Source organism: Nomascus leucogenys, chromosome 7b, assembly GCF_006542625.1.
Source record: "Nomascus leucogenys isolate Asia chromosome 7b, Asia_NLE_v1, whole genome shotgun sequence".
Classification (NCBI taxonomy): domain Eukaryota; kingdom Metazoa; phylum Chordata; class Mammalia; order Primates; family Hylobatidae; genus Nomascus; species Nomascus leucogenys.
In genome coordinates this window covers 85,391-103,752 of record NC_044387.1, presented here as the reverse complement: position 1 = coordinate 103,752, position 18,362 = coordinate 85,391, and the positions used below count along the sequence as shown (strand labels likewise).

Sequence of the window (18,362 nt, the reverse complement as noted above, 5' to 3'; positions counted from 1 at the left end):
CCCGCCTCAGCCTCCCAAAGTGCTGGGATTACAGGCGTGAGCCACCGCGCCCAGCTGGGGCCTCCTCTTCTGCCTGTCATTGTCTAACCGTGGGAAAGCTGTCTAGGACCTCTGCGCCTCAGTTTCTCTTAAGTGAAACATGGTCTGTTACGGTCATTTGCATCCCCTTCCCCCTGTGGCCTCCTGTGGCATTTGATCCTGGGTGGGACTGGACTCTTGCTGGTGGCCTTGGTCTAGTTGCTTGGAGGGAGGGCGGGAAGGTCCCATCTGCCCCTCATCTATGTGCTGTGGACAGATACCCCAGGGATCTTGGAGTCACCATGGTTGCGACTTACTGGCCATCCAACCCAGGTGTGCTTGCTTGGTTGGGGTTAGACGCACGTCACTCAGTGGTAAGGAGCAGGCACCTGTGTCAGTTCATCCTGACGTGGTCGTCGGCTCCACGGGCCAACAACACGCTTACCTGCTCAGGTGTCACACACAGACACTAGCGTGACACCGTCAGATTTCCCTCAGTACAGGCAGCATATTTGTCAGGATTTAATACAAGCCCCTTATCTCAATTTGCCCTCTCAACAACCCCCCAAGGAGTGATTAGACTGTTTTACAGAGAAGGAAACTGAGGCACAGAGGGGGTTAATTCAGACCTGATTGATTCAGGGTCTGCCTTTGTCACTCTCATGCCCTCCGTACACATTTGCTCCAAGGACATGACAGTCCTGACTTGTTACATCCCGTCCCCACTGGGGTCCCAGAGTGGGGCCTGTACATGGAAGAGGAACTGGAAGGAGGTGCCGCCTTCTCTGGTGGGAAGGTGCCACTTGGTGGGGTCTGGTAGACTGGGACCTGTGTAACCCTTCAGGCAACAGGATAACTTGCTGCCTCTTGACAGCCCTGCTTGCCCCCTCTAGACCGACAGGCCTTGGGTGGGGTCCCTGGCCTGGGTGTGGAATTGGCATCCCACCGCGCTTTTGATGAGTACCTTGGGGAGATGCTTCTCAAGGGTGCTGTCATGCCCATGAGAACACACCTGTGCCTGGGAGTGTGTGCCTGAGAGAGGGTAAGAGACAATGTGGACCCAAAGAGTGGCCCGACATGACACAGGCAAGGAAGCAGAGGTGACCACTTCTAGGCCAGAATGATTCAGTGGCATTCTGTATATTCATTGTTGTGCAGCCAATTCTATTGAATTCCAAAACATTTTCATCACCACAAAAGAAGACCCTGGACACATTAAGCAATAATTCTGCATCAATTACCCTCTCCCTCCAACTCTGTCAGCCATTAACACACTTTCGTCTCTGTGGACTATAGATTTACCTATTGATAACACGCCAATGGAATCATATGTGACACTTAGTGTCTGGCTGCTTTTACTCAACATGTTTTTGAGCTTCACCTTGTAGGATATATCACTGCTTCATTCCTTCTTATGGCTGAATAATATTTCACTGTTGGTATAAATGACATTTTGTTTATGCATTCATCTGTTAATGGATATGTGGGTTTCTACCTTTTGACTGTTTTGAATATTGCTGCTATCAACGTGTGTGTACATGTACTTGTTTGAATACCTATTTTCAATCTCTTAGGTATATACCTAGGAATGGAATTTTGGAATCATATGATAATTCTATGTTTAACTTCTTGAGGAATTGCCAAACTGTTTTCCACCATTTTGCATTCCCACCAGTGATGTATGAGGCTTCCAATTTCTTCACATCTTCACCAACAGTTGTTACTATCTTTTTTTTTTTGACTGTAGCCATCCTAGTAAGTGTGAAATGGTATTTCATTGTGGTTTTGACTTGTATTTCCCTAGTGACTAATGATGTTTCACATCTTTTCATGTGCTTATTGGGCATTTGTATATCTTCTCTGGAGAAAAGTCAAGTCCTTTGTCCATTTTTAAATTGGGTCATTTATTTTTGTTGTTGTTGTAAAGTTATATATATTCTGAATACTAAACTTGTATGGAATATGTGATTTGTAAATATTTTCTCTGTAGAACGGGGGATCTTTGTCACTTTTTTGATAATGTCCTTTGATGTACAAGAATTTTTAATTTTGATAAAGTTCAAGGTATCTATTTTTTCTTTTGTTCATGCTTTTGGTGTCATAGGTCACTAGGGTTTATCCTGTAGGTTTTCTTCTAAGAATTTTACGGTTTTCACTCTTATATTTAGGTCACTGATCCATTTTAAGTTTTAACTTTTGTTTATGGTGTGAGGTAGGGAGCCATCTTCATTATTTTGCATATGAATATCCAATTGTCCAGGACCATTTGTTGAAGAGACTATTCTTTTCCCATTGAATGGTCTTGGCACCCTTGTTGAAAATGAATTGATCCTAGATATGTGGGTTTATTTGGACTCTCAATTCTATCCCAGTGGTCTACATGTATATTCTTATGCCAGTACCACATGGTTTTGATTACTGCAGCTTTGTAGTAACTTTTTATTTTTATTTTTTTGGAGATGGAGTTTTGCTCTTGTCAGCCAGGCTGGAGTGCAATGGCACAATCTCAGCTCACTGCAACCTCCGCCTCCCAGGTTCAAGCAATTCTCCTGCCTCAGCCTCCAAAGTAGCTGGGATTACAGGTGTGTGCCACCATGTCCAGCTAATTTTTGTATTATTAGTAGAGATGGGGTTTTACCATGTTGGCCAGGCTGGTCTCGAACTCTTGACCTCAGGTGATCCACCCACCTCTGTCTCCCAAAGTGTTGGGATTACAGGCATTAGCCACTGCACCCGGCGTGTAGTAACTTTTGAAATCAGGAGGTTTGAGTGCTTCAACTTTGTTCTTATTTGTTATTGTTTTGGCTAATCAGGGCCCCTTGCAATTCCATATAGATTTGAACATTGCTTTTCTATTGTGCAAAAAGGGACATTGGAATTTTGTATTGAATCTGTCAATCACTCTGGGTGACATTAACATTTTAACACCATTGTCTTCCAATTAATGAACATGGGATGTCGTTTTATTTATTTAGGTCATCTCTAAGCAGTGTTTTGTCATTTTCAGTATATAGATTTTTTTACTTCCTTGGTTAAACTTATTCTTGATTATTTTCTTCTTTTGGATGCTATTATAAATGGAATTATTTTCTTAATTTCCTTTTTGGATTGTTCATTGCTGGTGTATAAAAACAAGTGATTTTTGTGTGCTGATCTTGTGCCCTACAACTTTGCTGAATTTGTTTATTAGCTCTAGTAGCTCTTTTGGTGTATTCTTTGGGATTTTCTATATATAGGATCATGCCATCTGCAAATAGAGATAGTTTTACTTCTTCCTTCCCAATTTGGGTGCCTTTTTTTTAATTTTTATTTTTGCCTGTCTAGAACTTTCAGTACAGTGTTGAATACCAGTAGTAAAAGCAGCCATCTTTGCCTTATTCCTGATCTTAGGGGGAAAGCATTCAGTCTTTCACCATTGTGTATGGTGCTATCTATGTGTGTTTGTTTGTTTGTTTTTTGTTTTTTAAATATGGAATGCTTCATTAATTTGCATGTCATCCTTGTGCAAGGGACATGCTAATCTCTGAATCATTCCAATTTTAGTATATGTGCTGCTGAAGCAAGCACTTCGGATTTTTAATAAATTTCCTTTATTATGTTGAGGAAGTTACTTGCCTCTATTACTAGTTTCCTGAGTGTTTTTATAATGAAAGAGTGTTGGATTATGGCAGATGCTTTTTATGCATCAATTGATCATATTTTTTCCCCCTTTGTTCTATTAATGTGATGTATTATATTGATTACACTGGTCTGTAGATTTCTTTTCCTGTAATGCCCTTATCTGGCTTTGGTATCAGGGTAATACTGGCCTCATGAAATGAGGGAGTGTTCCCTCCTCTTCTGTTTTTTGGAAGAGTTTGAGAATTTGTGTCAATTCTTTAAATTTCTAGTAGAGTGCACCAGTGATGCCATCTGGTGGTGGACTTTTCTTCGTTGGGAGGCTTGTGGTTAAGGATTCAATCTCTTTGCTTGTTATAGGTCTGTTTAAATTTTCTGTTTCTTCTTGAGTCAGTTTTGGTAATTTGTGTTTTTCTAGAAATTTGTCTACCTCATCTAGCTTTTCTATTTGTTGGCATATAATTGTTCAAAGTATTATATTCCTTTTTAACTTCTGTAACACTGGTAGTAAGTCCCCAAATTTCATTTGTGATTTTAGTTACTTCTGTCCATCTTCTCTCCTTACTAGTCAATCTAGCTAAAGGTTTGTCAATTGTGTTGATATTGTCAAAGAAACAACCTTTTATTTCCTTGATTCTCCACTGTTTTTCTATTTTGTTTATCTCTGCTTTAATCTTATGTTTCCTTCCTTCTGCTAGCTTTTCTTTCTTTTGCTAGTTTGGTTTGCTTTTCTTTCTCTTGTTTGTTTGTTTGTTTGTTTTTGGTCTTCTTTCTCTAGTCCCTCCCTCCCTCCCTCCCTTGCTTCCTTCCTCTTTCTTTTGTTTGCTCTTCTTTCTCTAGTTTCTTCTTTTCTTCTCTTTTTTTTTTTCTTTTTTTTGGAGATGGAGTTTTGCTCTTGTTGCCCAGGCTGGAGTGCAACGGTGCGATCTCAGCTCACCGCAACCTCTGCCAGCTGGGTTCAAGTGATTCTCCTGCCTCAGCCTCCCAAGTAGCTGGGATTACAGGCACCCGCCACCATGCCTGGCTAATTTTGTAATTTTTAGAGGCAGAGTTTCTCCATGTTGGTCAGGTTGGTCTTGAACTCCCGACCTCAGGTGATCTGCCCGTCTCGGCCTCCCAAGTGCTGGGATTACAGGCATGAGCCACCGCGCCCGGCCTCTTTTCTTTTCTTTTCTTTTATTGGTTCATTCATACAGACAAGGTCTCACTATGTTGCTAGGCTGGTCTTGAGCTCCTGGGCTCAAGTGATGCTCCCGCTTTGGCCTCCCAAAGTGCTGGGATTACAGGCGTGAGCCACTGAGCCTTGCCTTCTCTTGTTTCTTTTTTTTTTTTTTCTTGAGATGGAGTTTCACTCTTGGTGCCCAGGCTGGAGTGCAATGGCGCAATCTTGGCTCACTGCCACCTCCACCTCCCGGGTTCAAGCAATTCTCATGCCTCAGCCTCCTGAGTAGCTGGGATTATAGGCATGCACCACCACACCCGGCCAATTTTTGTATTATTAGTAGAGACAGGGTTTTCCATGTTGGTCAGGCTGGTTTCGAACTCCCGACCTCAGTTGATCTGCCTGCCTCGGCCTCCCAAAGTGCTAGGATTATAGGCATGAGCCACTGTACCTGGCCTTCTCTTGTTTCTTAAGATGTATAATTAGGTTACTGATTTGAGATTGTTTTCCTTTTTAAAAGTAAGTGTTTACAGCGTTAAGTTTCCCTTTAAGTACTGCTTTTGCTCCATATGTTGTATTTTTGTTCTTGTTTGTCTTAAAGTGTTTCCTAATTTTCCTTATGATTTCTTTTCTTTCTTTCTTTCTTTTTTAGAGATGGGATTTCACTCTATGGCCCAGGCTGGAGTGCCCTGGCTTGATCTTGGCTCACTGCAGCCTCAACCTCCTGGTCTCAAGCCATCCTCCCACCTCAGCTTCCTGAGTAGCTGGAACTACAGGGTGCAGCACCACACTTGGCTTTTTCTGTTTTTTATAGAGATGGGGGCGTCACTGTGTTGTCCAGGCTGGTCTCAAACTCCTGGCTTCAAGCGATCCTCCTGCCTTGACCTCCCAAAGTGCTGGGATTACAGGCGTGAGCCACCATTTCTTTTTTGAGCCTGGTTTCTTTTTTGACACATTGGTTGTTTAGGAGTATGGTGTTTAATTTCCACATATTTGTGAATTTTCCAGTTTTCTTTCACTTCTCGATTTCTAGTTTGTTTCGTTGTGATTGAAAAAGATACTTTGTATGATTTCAGTCTTTTAAAACTTTATTGAGACTTGTTTTGCGGCCACACATACTGTCTGTCTGGGAGAATGTTCCATGTGTACTCGAGAAGAATTCTTGAATGTATTGTGCTGTTGTTGGGGGTGGCATGTTCTGTGTGTATCGTTAAGTCTAATTGGTTTAAGTCTTCTGTGTCCTTATTGATCTCTCCAGATGTTCTACCCATTATTGAAAGTAAGGTATTAAAGTCTCTTACTATTATTGTGGAACTGTCTATTTCTCTCTGAAATTGTGTTGTTTGTATCATATTTTGATGTTCTGTTGTTCCGTGTGTATATGTTAATAATTGTTAATCAACAGATAATGTCCTTCTCTGTCTCTTGTTACAGTTTTTATCTTAAAGTTTATTTTGTATGATGTTAATATAACCACCCAGCTCTCTTTTGGTTACTATTTACATTAGATTGCTTTTTTTATGCTTTCACTTTGAAACTATTTGTGTCTTTGGATTTAAAGTGATTATTTTGTAAGTAGCATATAGTTGGATCATACTTTTTAATCACTATCTGCTTTTTAAGTAAAATTCAGTTGGAACACAAACACACCTATTTGTTTATATGTTGTTTGTGGTGGTTTTCGTGCTGCGGTGGCAGAGTTGAGTCACTGCAACACAGACTATATAGCTTGCAAAGCCTTAAGTAGTTACTGTCCAATTCTTTCCAGAAAAGGTTTGCTGATCCCTGGTCTAGAATGTCTTTTATAGTTTCCCTGGTTATAGTTTTTTGTTTTTGTTTTTTGAGACAGAGTCTCGCTGTCGCCCAGGCTGGAGTGCAGTGGCGCGATCTCGGCTCACTGCAGGCTCCGCCCCCTGGGGTTCACGCCATTCTTCTGCCTCAGCCTCCCGAGTAGCTGGGACTACAGGCGCCCGCCATCTCGCCCGGCTAATTTTTTGTATTTTTAGTAGAGATGGGGTTTCACCGTGTTAGCCAGGATGGTCTCCATCTCCTGACCTCGTGATCCGCCCGCCTCGGCCTCCCAAAGTGCTGGGATTACAGGCGTGAACCACCGTGCCCGGCTATTCCCTGGTTATAGTTAACTGCAAATGGTCCTGTTCAGCAGTAGTCTGGTGAGATTCGTCACTTGTAGCCTGTTTTGTCCCTCCTGAAGCTTGTGAGCTGCAGTTCTTCGAGCATATCTGAGCATCCTCAAGGCCTCATTTGGCTGAGAGGAGAAGCCGGCTTCTACCTCTGAAGCTAGGGTGAGAGGCAGTTTGACTGGGATGTGGCCCCGTAATGGGAGCTTCATTCGTAGGGTGGCCAACTCTTTTGGTTTGCCTGGAACCAAGGCAGTTCCTGGAACATAGGATTTAGTTTTAACATCTGGAAAGCCTGGGCAAACTGGACAAGTTGGTCACCCAGCTGGCTGTTCAGAGTCTTACCTATGCCCCCTTACCCCAGTACCATTCAGGGAAACCCCCAGCTATGCGAAGCGGCGGCGACTGGCTGGCCCCAGTGGCTTGGCATCCCCTCGGCCTCTGCAGCGCTCAGCCAGCGATATCAACCTGAAGGGGGAGGCACAGCCAGCAGCTTCTCCTGGACCCTCGCTGAGAAGCCTCCCCCACCAGCTGCTGCTCCAGCGGCTGCAAGAGGAGAAAGATCGTGACCGGGATGCTGACCAGGAGAGCAACATCGGTGGCCCTTTAGCAGGCAGGGGCAGCCAGAGCAAGATCAGGTAGGAGGGGGCTGGGAGGCCCTGGAGGGGTTGGGAGGGTGGGGTGCCGGGACCTGAGCCAGGAGGAGGCAGAGAGAGGCCTGGTGGTGCCTAGCACCTGTGTAGTGATGGGTTAGGGCTTCCTGGTTGGGGAAGGGAAGAAGGCATCTCAAGATGGGGACAGGCACATTCACGCTGATGTCTGGTTGGAGCTGGGCTTGCCATGAGGACAGTGGGCAGCTGAGGGAGTGTGTTAGGTGGAGAGGGTGTGTCCCTACCTGTGATTTAGAAAACACGCTGCAGTGTCAGGCGTGGCTGGGCAGAGTCAGGGTCGGTGGCCTGTGGTAAGGGGGTCAGGGATGGAGTTGCCACTCCAGTAGGTCTCAAAACCTACAGGTAAGCCCCAGCCCTGCCCCAGGGTATACTCATGGTTTCCCCCAGCCCTGCCCCAGGGTATACTCATGGTTTCCCCCAGCCCTGCCCCCAGGGTATACTCATGGTTTCCCCCAGCCCTGGCGCACCTACAGGACTCTGTGGCTTCTATTCTTTACCCTCACCCTGAGGCCTGGGTCCCTGAGGCAGGGATGCCTGGACTGGAGCCCACTGGCCTCTATGGGCTGCGCATTGGGTGCTGAGGTGGGCACTGGCTCTCAGCCACTTTGTGCCTGGGATTCTCATCAGTAAGTGGGAATAGTCCTACGCTAGTCATTGTCTTTGGGAATCTTCCAGCAGCCCTGGGCAGGTGAGGGATCACCTGGCAGAGTCTGGCAACTGCCGGTGAAAGCACCTGCCCTCCCTGTGCCTTGAAGGCAGGCACCGTCTTTGTCGTTTCCTAGTTTCATCAGAGCCAGGCACTGAGGAGGGTGTTTGGCAGACATTGTTGAGTGAAAGAGTTACATAAACAGTATGTTGTTGTCAGGATGGCCGCCGGCCTTTACAGTTCTGTCAGTCCATGCCCGCTGTTGGGCTGAATGGCATGTGTATACTAGCTCCTTTAACCTTGACGATGTACATGTTCATGCTCTATTAATACATGTTACAGATGAGCGTCCTGGTACTCAGGTGGGGCCTGTGACGGGTCCAGGGTCACAGAGCTAGGGATCAGCTTCACTGGGCCCCAGGTAGACCCAGTCCCCAACTTTCTAAGCCTGGGTGTTCAGCAGAGGGCTCAGGGTGCAGCGGGGCCTGTCGAAGGCACCCCTTCCTGTGCTGCTGCCTCTGCTCTGCAGCCTGGTCTCAGCGATGTCTCCGTGTCTGCCTCTGTGCCTGGATTTGTTGGACTCGCAAGGCTGGCTGCACTGCCCTAAATCTCAATTCTCCCCTGAAGCTTTATTATGGACCCGCGGATTTTCTAAGGGCTGGGCGGCCCAGTGGCTGAAAGAACACGTTCTGCGTTCCCGATGTTTCCATCCCGCAGAAGTTGGAGGCACATGTTGCCACAGGCTCCTCCCTGCATTCATTTTTTGTATGTGTTCATTCATCCCTTCAGCAGACACAAAAGTAGGACCTGCTGTGTGAGGGGCTCCAGCTCACCTGCTCTGTGGGGATGGCAGAATTCTGGTTTTTCCTTCTTCGCAAACATTTATTAGGTGCCTGGTGCGTCCGAGGTGGTGGGTCTCAGGAGGTTGACAGCTGAGGGCCGGGGCTAAGCAGTTAGGTGGGCAGTGATCCCCTTATGGGGCTGCCCTGGTGAGTGGACGAGGGTCTGCAGCTCTCGGGAGGGGCTGAGGAAGTTCGGTGCCCCGAGGAGAGAGGTCACCTCTGGGGGAGGCGAGGCTGGGCCCTGCACCGCGCGGGTCTCAGGCGGCGGCGGCTCCGCAGCGCCCTCTGTCGGCTGAGCCGGAGCCGGGACCCGACCCCCCAGCAGCCCCCCAGTATCACACGGGGCACGGCGGGGCGAGTTTGGGCTGAGAGCCCGTCACTTAACAGCTGGCCCAGGGGTCAGGATTTTAGAGTAGTTCAGGTGTTGGCAACAGCGTGATGGACAGCCCACAGGAGGGGAAGGAAAGGTGCCCCTGTGTGACTAGAGCGTAGCAAATTGCCAAGCCCCAGGGAGCCTGGCTCTTGGAAGAGCGTGTGGCTCCGGCCTGCCTGGGTACTAGGGAGCCAGTGCAGGCTTCTGAGCAGAGCCACAGTGGAGGAGCGAGAGCTCAGGCTCTACCCCAGTCTGGGAGTGGTCTGGGGAAGGTGGGCATCACACAGTGGGTGTGGGCAGGGGCCGGTGTCCAGGACGAGGGGACACAGGCCTAGAGGGGGACTGGGCACCCAGCGATCCGGGCCCTGGACCTGGAGGGGTGGGGGGCGCCCCTCCCTCCCGTTCACCGGCTCCAGGCGGCTTTGCTGGTGCCCGAAGCCCCCGCCCCATCCCCCGCTCCCACTAGGCTGCCCTGACCACCGTCCCGCGTCCGCGTCCGAACTCCCCCTCCCAGGGGTCGGCGGCGAGGGGAGGGCGGGACGGAGGGCGCGAGGGCCGCCGCCACCGCCCGCAGAGGGAGGAGCCCGGCCATGGAGGAGGCGGGGCGCGGGGCGGCCGCGGCATGGAGCGAGCCTGGCGCGCCCAGGAGCGCAGCCCCGCGGCCCCGGAGCCCTGAGCGGGCGCGGCTCGTGCGCTGGCGGGAGCGGGCCGGGCGCGGCGGCACGGCCCATGGAGCGGCCCCGGGCCGGGCCCCCGGCGGGCAGGCGGGCGGCGGGCGGCGGGCGGCGGGCGCTGCGGCGGCGGCTGCGGTGAGGCCGGCGGCGGGGCCGGGCCGCGCGCCATGGAGGCCCCGGGCGCCGGCTTCGCGTGCCCGCTGCCCCCCGGCATCGCGTCCGTCACCTACGTGTTCGTCTACAGCCCGAGCGGGCCCGGCGGCCCCGGCCCCGCGCCCGGCCTCGGCCCCGCGCCCCCTGCGCCCCCCGCACCGCCGCCCCGGGGCCCGAAGCGGAAACTTTACAGCGCCGTCCCCGGCCGCAAGTTCATCGCCGTGAAGGCGCACAGCCCGCAGGGTGAAGGCGAGATCCCGCTGCACCGCGGCGAGGCCGTGAAGGGTGAGGGGCGCGGGGGGGCGGGCCCGGTGCGGGGAGGGGGCGGCGCCGCGCGCGGTGCTGGCCGGGCCGGGGCAATGGCTCTGGGGTCTCCTCTGCCGGGGCGGCCCTGGGCCCTTGTGGGATCCCTGGTGTCACAGTGAAGGGCTCTGCCTGGGGAAGGTTCCTGCCGTGCGGGTCCCTCCGGGGCTCTGTCGTAACGGGCTCCCTGGTGTCACCACGGAGGCTCCTTTCTCGCCATGGGTGTTTCTGTGTCTCCGGGGGTCTCTGCCTGAAGGACCCCGTCCCATTACAGAGCTTCCTTGCATTGCGGGGTTCCCGTGGCACTTCTGCAGCTTCTCCATTGGAGGCCCCTGCGATGTGGGGGACCCTTGCCGTCGTGGGGTGTCTGTGACCGTCATGTGGGTGTTTGTGTTATGCAGGCTTCTGTCACTGGGGCTTCCTGTGTTCTGGGGGGATCGCGTGCCATGACAAACCCCTCTCATTATGGGGGTCTCGGAGCCATCACTGGGCTCCTAGCCTCAGGGCGGGCTGAGGTGGAAACAGCCCAGCTGGTGCATCACGTGGCCTCACCCACTGGCCACAGCACGATGACCCCGAGCTCTTGGCAGTGACCCCTGGGTGGGTGACAGAGCCAGGATGGGGGAGCATGGTCAGCTGGGGGTGGGGGGGAGGGCAGCAGCAGGAGTGTGGCCCCTGCCCCTGCCTGCGCCCCTCCCCGAGAGTGTCCATCTGTGTGTCTCTCTGTCCCCCACATGCCCACCCTGTGCCGAGCCCATCTGTTCCTTTCTCTCTTCTGCGTGGATCCCAAAATCTTCCCAGGGAAAAAGCTGGGAGAAAGTGGGGAGGGAAGGAGGGAAAGGGCAGGGGGTGGGTGGGCAGAACCTGCTCCTGAGGTGGGGTAGGCGCCCAGCTCTGCTCCCCACTGACGGCCTGTCTGGCTTCTTCCTCCAGTGCTCAGCATTGGGGAGGGCGGTTTCTGGGAGGGAACCGTGAAAGGCCGCACGGGCTGGTTCCCGGCCGACTGCGTGGAGGAAGTGCAGATGAGGCAGCATGACACACGGCCTGGTGAGTGACCCCACGGCTCCCCCGGCAGCTCCCAAGGGGACCACCCCTTCCAGTTTCCCTTTGGTCTCTCTTGGTGCTAAATCCACATGGATATTCATAGAGAAAAGACTAGAGGTAAACTCAAACAAACACTTAAAGTAGACGCAAACTTGTGTACGTGACACAGACACGTGTGCACATACTCTGCATGTACTGGGGAACATGCGTGTATGTAACCTGACACTTCACGTGCAGTGGAGACACATAAGACGTGTGTGACAGGGCCTCTGTCTGTGTGGTCCCACAATGACTCCCAGTGACTTGCACCCCACCAGCACAGTCCTTCAGAAACACCAGGTGTGTGGAACGCATGATTCCTGCGTAGCTGGCAGACATGTAAGGAGGTCAGTGTGAGAAAAGAGGCGTTTTTCCAAAGTGGACAGATTGTCCAAGTGGGCAGAGCAGGGAGGCCCGGAGCAGCCAAGAGGAAATGAGGCCAGTTGGGCCTGGAGGTGCCCTGGCGAGTGCCCTGGGGCAGGGATGGTCTGAGGGCAGCAGGTGAGGGTGGGCGGGTCCTCAGCCTGCAGGGAGGATGTGAAGGTGAAGGCTGCAGTTCCTGGGGTTGGTGAGTGGCTGCTGTCCAGCCCTGCTGATCATCTGGTCCTTTGGGGGCCCCCGGGCTGCAGCTGGGTGCATGTCTTGGGGGTGCCCTTGCAAGGAACCCTCAGGGGTCCCGGGAGGCCCCCAGATCCACGCATGTGCTTCTGTCCTGGAGAGCTGGTGGGCCAAGCAAACCTCTCCTGAGCGATGGTCGCTGGGGGTCGTCGGTGGTGTGTCCGGATCAAGGGTGCATGCACCCTCCCTCTGCATGTGAAGGGCTCAGGCCTGGGGTTACCGTGTCCCCATCTCTGGGATGAGAATTTCCCAGCGACTCCACCCCTGTATGGCCTGGACCCCTGCCCTGTGCTGAGCTCAGCAGAGGCCCAGGGAGGCAGGAGCTTGGCCACTGACCCTTTCCTGGGCAGGTGCCCTTTCTTCCTTCCTTGGCCTTGTTCTGCCTTGCTCTGACGGCTCTCCTGCTGGCTTAAAGTGTGGAAAGGACTTGGCCCCCTGTTCTCAGCCCGTGGAGGGTGGATAGGGCAGGGTCCAGATGGGAAATGGTTTCAGAGGTTTGGGCCCTGGTTCAGACCAGAGGGGAGGGGAAGGAGAGGTAGGGGGGATCCACACCTGTGACGGGAGTGGGTCTTGAGCTCCCCCACGTGGTGGTGAGGAAGGTTCTGGTCTGAGGACTGTGTGGAGTGAGGGGCATTTGGACCTAAGTCTGAAGCTGACAGGGAGGGAGGGAGGTTTAGGCTGGAGTCAGAATTGGAGAGCAGCAAATGTTTTTTAGGTGTTTGTCATGTGCTGGGCCCTGTGCTGGGAGCCGGGATCACGGAGGCTCAGCGGGAAGCCTTGTGGGAGCAGTGGCTGTGACGGGGGCCGTGTGAGCGTGGGAGCTCCCTGGGCTGGCCTGAAGGAGTCAGAGAGGGCCTCAAAGCAGAGGCATTGTCTGAGCTGGGTCCTCTAGGTGGTCAGCGGATGGGGCTGAGGGGACAGCCGTGTGTGCAGCATCTGTGTGGCGCTCTACAGCTGTGTGTGTCAGCACGGCCTGCTCTGAGTGCCTGGCACAGTTTTAGCACTTCTACACGTAGAAGTCGTTGACTCATCCCAGCAGTCCCGAGAGGTGGGGCCACTTGTTATTATTCCATTTCTAGGGGGTCACACGGTCCTGAGGGGCAAAGCCTTGTTTGCAGCATAGGCAGCAAGTTCTATGTGAGTGAAACGCCTGCATGGGGTGAGGGGCAAGGCTGGCGTGGGGACCACAAGGGTGGTCAGGTGGCCATGGAGTCAAGGGACAGCGTGGCATCATGGCGGAGGGAACCCAGCAGCAGCGTCTGATTGTGCAGGTTGTGTAGGATCAAAACCCGGGCTGGGCAGAGCAGAGCAGTGGAGAAGAGGGTTCGGGTCTGGGCTCCAGCCGGCAGCCGTGGTGTGTGTGACCCGGGGAGTGAGTGTCAGAGGTCCCGGGGTAGACGGGAGTATTTCATGAGTGGGCAGCGCGAGAGGGACCTGCGGAGGCTGCCTGTGAAGGGCAGGGAGTGGGAGCGGTGACAGTGCCCTCTGACCTCGGCTGCAGGCCCGGCTGGCCACGCTGTGCAGAGCCTCTGCTCTGGGATCCTGGGGCCGAGTTCTGCCAGAGGCCAGAGTGCAGCCCAGGAACAGGAACCCGCTTCCAACAGGCCCAGATCTGCTCCCCTCACCGCCCAAAAAAAATCCATTTCTGGGACTGGAGTGGGGACAGAAAAGGACTTAAAGGTCAGGGAGGGGACACAGTCCCTGTGCCTGCTGTGGGATCGGGAGGCAAGTCCTGGTCACTTACCGAGCGGAGAGCAGTCTCCCACGGCACCTCCTGGCAGGCAGAGGGTGGAGCTGTGAGGGAGGGAATGGAGAAGCGAGGTCAGGTGTGTTCTGGAGGCCCAGCGTGAGCAGGGCCTGTGCCTCCCCTCCCCTCCCTCCTTCCCTTTCTTTGCAGTACGGTCAGCACTTGGGTGGGTAGTGGGGGATGGCCGTGTTGGGCACTTTCTCTTCAGCTGGCTTTTAAGTGTCTTATTAACAAAACTGGAAAAATGAGTTTGTGTTATGTAATACATGCAATTTTTTGGTTGACAACATCTGAAAACAGGAGGCTGGTCAAGTGCAGGTTTGGCGGGTTCTTTAGCAGGCAGCACCGACACTTCTGTGGCTCTGTTGATGTGGAGAAGGGTGTGATGGAGGAAAGGAGGGGTCTGACGCCCCACCTGAGCGCCGATGAGGCTTGGCCTGAGCTGGCCTTAGGTTCAGCGGGATGAGGGGTGCAGGTGTGGTTGGGGAATGCCAGGATAAGATATAGGTCATCAGAACCAAGGGGATCCTCCAAGTTGGATTTTTCTATTCTATATGGGCAGGCTTAGAGGGGACTGTTGACTTACTGAGAGTCACACAAGTTAGTAGCTGGGACCTGGAATGCAGCCCAATACTTTTTTGATATCTGTGTCTTCTGATAGGAATAGGCACTCTTTCCTCTTTCCCTCCGGCCACTGCCCCACCTGTGTTTCCAGCCATCTATCCTTTGACTCACCCACCCATCCCACCATCATTTTATCCGTTGACTCACCAGCCAACCCAATCCACCACCCCTCCCTTCCTCCATCCATCCACCTCTCAACCTACCTGTCTACACACCCAGTCCACCCATCCATCCATCTACCATGTGTCTGTCTGCTTTTTGACCTATCTACCCATTGCCCTTTCCTTCCCTCCCTCCATCCACTGGTCCAGTGCCTTTCGATCCACCCTTGTGTCCGTCTATCTCAGATGCACCTGTCCACCATTTACTCTCCTAGTCAGCATGCAGAATGCCTGTGACATGCCAGGTGCTGTGCTGGGCACTAGGATCACAGAGATAAAGAACATGTGGCCCTTACCCTCAAGGAGCTCACAATTAGTGGGGGAAACAGGTCATCAAAAACTGCAGGTTCTCTTTCTCATTTCATTTCCTGCCACTCTCTCTAGCTCCCTCTGCTCCAGCTGCACAGGCTCTGAACTCCCTCAAATGCTGCAGGCTGATGCCTGCCGTGGGCTTCCCCCGACCACCCCCGCTCCTGGGAAGCCCTTTGCCCACATATCCACAGGCTGCTCCCCATCCTCGGCCTCTGCTCAGCCTTCCCGTGGGGGTGAGGCCTTTGCGTGCCTTTCTCTGCCCTCCCTGATCTGCTCGCTGGTCTCCTGAGCATTTGCCAGCATTCACATGCTATGTCTTTATCCTCTATTTATCCTGTCTCCCTGAACAGATTATAAACCCCACGAGTGCAGAGACTTTGTTCTCTTCTCTGCTGTATTTGCAGAGCTGGTACACAGTAGGAGCTCAATAAATACTTGCTGAAGGAAAACATGGATCTTGAGAAACGCTACCAAGAGAGGAAATGAGGAAGGTGCTGAGGGATGAAAGCGAGGCAGTGGTGGTGCTGCCCCTGGGGGCTTTGCGGTCCTGGAGAGTGGAGCTGCAGGGCTGGGAAGGCTGGCAGGTGGGGCTCGCAGGCAGCTGGAGGAGCCGCTGGGAGCAGAGAGGTCATGGCTGGAGGTGTGGCTCGAACCTTCAGGTCAGTGAGGGTGGAGTGGTGGGCACTAGCTTGGTGCTGGCCATGTGGGACTTTGAGATCAAGAGGACAGTTGGGGACCAAGCTCTGTGGGATGCTTTGAGGTCAGGGCAGGGGACCCAGCCCCCACACCTGGATCCCCTGCCCCACTCAGAGGCAGTCTGAAGCAAGGGACCCCATGAGGTTGAGCATCAAGGAGCTATTGTGAAGAAGTTGGTGAAGACAGAATGCTGCTTCCATGCCAGCGCATATAGGCATATGGCACGGCATTTGTACATGAGTGTGGGTAATGCAGATTCAAATGTGCACACGCACATGCATGAACACACCTCACACATGCACATGACAGCAGTGCATGGCACTTGCACACAGTGGGCTCATATAGAGACACGTGCGTGAGCACAGCATCTACACATGACCATGGATCTCACACTCACACACGTATGTGCACACTCCCCTCTTTGCTCGCAGCCTTGGGGCTCACGCTCTGTGGACGCCTCTGGCCTTGCCTGGACTCCTGTGTTCAGCAGCTACTTAGGAAAGAGATGAGCTGCTGCCCCCTCTCTTGGACCTGACCCACAGAGGTCAAAATTCCCCACATCATCCCCTCAGCCTTCTTACCTCTGGACCCAGGACTTCCATCTGGACACAACCAGGCCAAGGGGGTGTGTGTGGGCAGAGACTGGCGACCAGCATGGGTGAGGGCAGTTGAGGCAGGCCAGCTGGAGGCCACGACTGTCCATCAGCTCCTGATACTCCCTTCAGAAACGCGGGAGGACCGGACGAAGCGGCTCTTTCGGCACTACACAGTGGGTTCCTACGACAGCCTCACCTCACACAGGTACATGCAGGGACCCTGGCTGGCGGGAGCATGCACATGGGACGTGGGGCAGGACCTGCAGTGTAGAGGGAGGCCAGGTATGAAGAGGTCAGAGGAGGGCGAGGGAAGGTGCCTGGCCGACCTCTCTTCTGCTGCCCGGCCTGTCAGTCCCGGGGTGACCGCAGGGTGGACTGCGGCCGGCCCCCCTCGAGGCAGGGCTTCCCTCACGCCTCCCTGCTTTCCTTCCTCAGCGATTATGTCATTGATGACAAAGTGGCTGTCCTGCAAAAAAGGGACCACGAGGGCTTCGGTTTTGTGCTCCGGGGAGCCAAAGGTAACGGGGAGCAGGTGCCCGGGGGTCAGGCAGGCAGGGGCTGCACGCTGCTCAGGGGTGTCTTCAGCTTCCTGCTTCTGCCCCCCACTCTGCTCTTCCCCACACTCCCTCCCTGCCTTGCCCCTGCGTCTCCCACTTTTGGCCCGGCTTTCCTTGCTCCTCTGCTGCGGCCGCGACCGTCGTGGTTTGCCATGTCCCGGCCCAGGCGGCAGTTCCTTCCCTTCGTTGTTTTCCACTGTCTTTGCTCTAGAGTCTAACCGAGTGGGGGCCTTTCTGGCGTGGGCAAAGGGAGTTTTGCAGAGGGTCATATTTAGGATCCCTGGGCCGGCTCGTCCCTGCACTGTGGCTCCCCGTGGCCCTCCCCCAGCCCCGGGTCACTGCCCCCCGCAGTCATTTCTTTCCTGTGCTGAGCCACTCGGAGGTTGCTGTGTGGCAGCCGCCCCCACCTGAACCTAGCGGTGAAGCACCTTCCTAATTGCCCCCCGCAGCAGAGACCCCCATCGAGGAGTTCACGCCCACGCCAGCCTTCCCGGCGCTGCAGTATCTTGAGTCGGTGGACGTGGAGGGTGTGGCCTGGAGGGCCGGGCTGCGCACGGGAGACTTCCTCATTGAGGTGAGGCCGTTCTGGCCGGCGCTGCCCAGTGGGATGCTGACCCCTGAGCTCCGTGGTGGACGTGCCTGGGGCGTCCCCACCCAGCTGCCTGTCTATCCCAGGTGAACGGGGTGAACGTGGTGAAGGTCGGACACAAGCAGGTGGTGGCTCTGATTCGCCAGGGTGGCAACCGCCTCGTCATGAAGGTTGTGTCTGTGACAAGGAAGCCGGAAGAGGACGGGGCTCGGCGCAGAGGTGAGGGGTCACGTTTCAGGCCTCCGTGCCCAAACTTTCCCCTGACCTTAGACCTTTGACTTCAGGCCCCCATTTCTCTTCCCATCCCTGACCCCCAACTGCTGACATCAGATTCCTGAACCTCAGTGAACCACCCACACGTGTGGGCTGGGACCCCTCCCAATCCCTGGTGTTAGACTGCCAGTCCTGTCCCCTGGCCTGAGGCCTTTGACCCCTGACCCCTGACCTCAGGCTGCCCCTCCTCAGATCCCTGCCCCCTCCTTCCCGGCGTTCCCCCAGCCCCTGGCGTGGCAGAGCCCTCCTTCCCTACACCGCCAGCAGCTGCCTGGAGGCCGGGGTTGCCATAGCAACTGTGAGGTTGACGCTGCCGCGCTGCTTATTGTCGGAGGGAAGGGGGAGGCGGCACCTGAGGGAAGAGGAAAAGCGTCTTCTCCCCGCGACGACGCGGCACAGCCTGGGCCCAGGAGGCTTTGCCGGCCAGGCCCAGCCCAGGCCCGTGGCTTGGCTGACCACACCCTGGCCCCACAGGGGGCAGCGGCCACCCGGGCCTGGGGGAGCCCTG

At 53.9% G+C, this 18,362-nt stretch overlaps 1 protein-coding gene and 1 non-coding gene across 6 annotated transcripts in view; one reads left to right on the top strand and one right to left on the bottom strand.

Moving 5' to 3' along the window:
* Positions 1-18,362, top strand: part of SHANK3 (SH3 and multiple ankyrin repeat domains 3) — a 56,396-nt gene that overhangs the window by 10,389 nt on the left and 27,645 nt on the right. For all 5 annotated transcript variants that reach the window (XM_030815239.1, XM_030815241.1, XM_030815240.1 and 2 more), the window contains exons 10-16: positions 7,301-7,574; positions 10,387-10,580; positions 11,532-11,645; positions 16,565-16,640; positions 16,871-16,953; positions 17,442-17,566; positions 17,668-17,800. In XM_030815239.1, the coding sequence (XP_030671099.1) occupies positions 7,301-7,574; positions 10,387-10,580; positions 11,532-11,645; positions 16,565-16,640; positions 16,871-16,953; positions 17,442-17,566; positions 17,668-17,800 (999 nt within the window). The remainder of the gene's footprint in view (positions 1-7,300; positions 7,575-10,386; positions 10,581-11,531; positions 11,646-16,564; positions 16,641-16,870; positions 16,954-17,441; positions 17,567-17,667; positions 17,801-18,362) is intronic.
* LOC115836239 lies at positions 3,482-3,585 on the bottom strand. Its single transcript, XR_004031203.1, has one exon. It is a non-coding gene; the product is annotated as a U6 spliceosomal RNA (small nuclear RNA).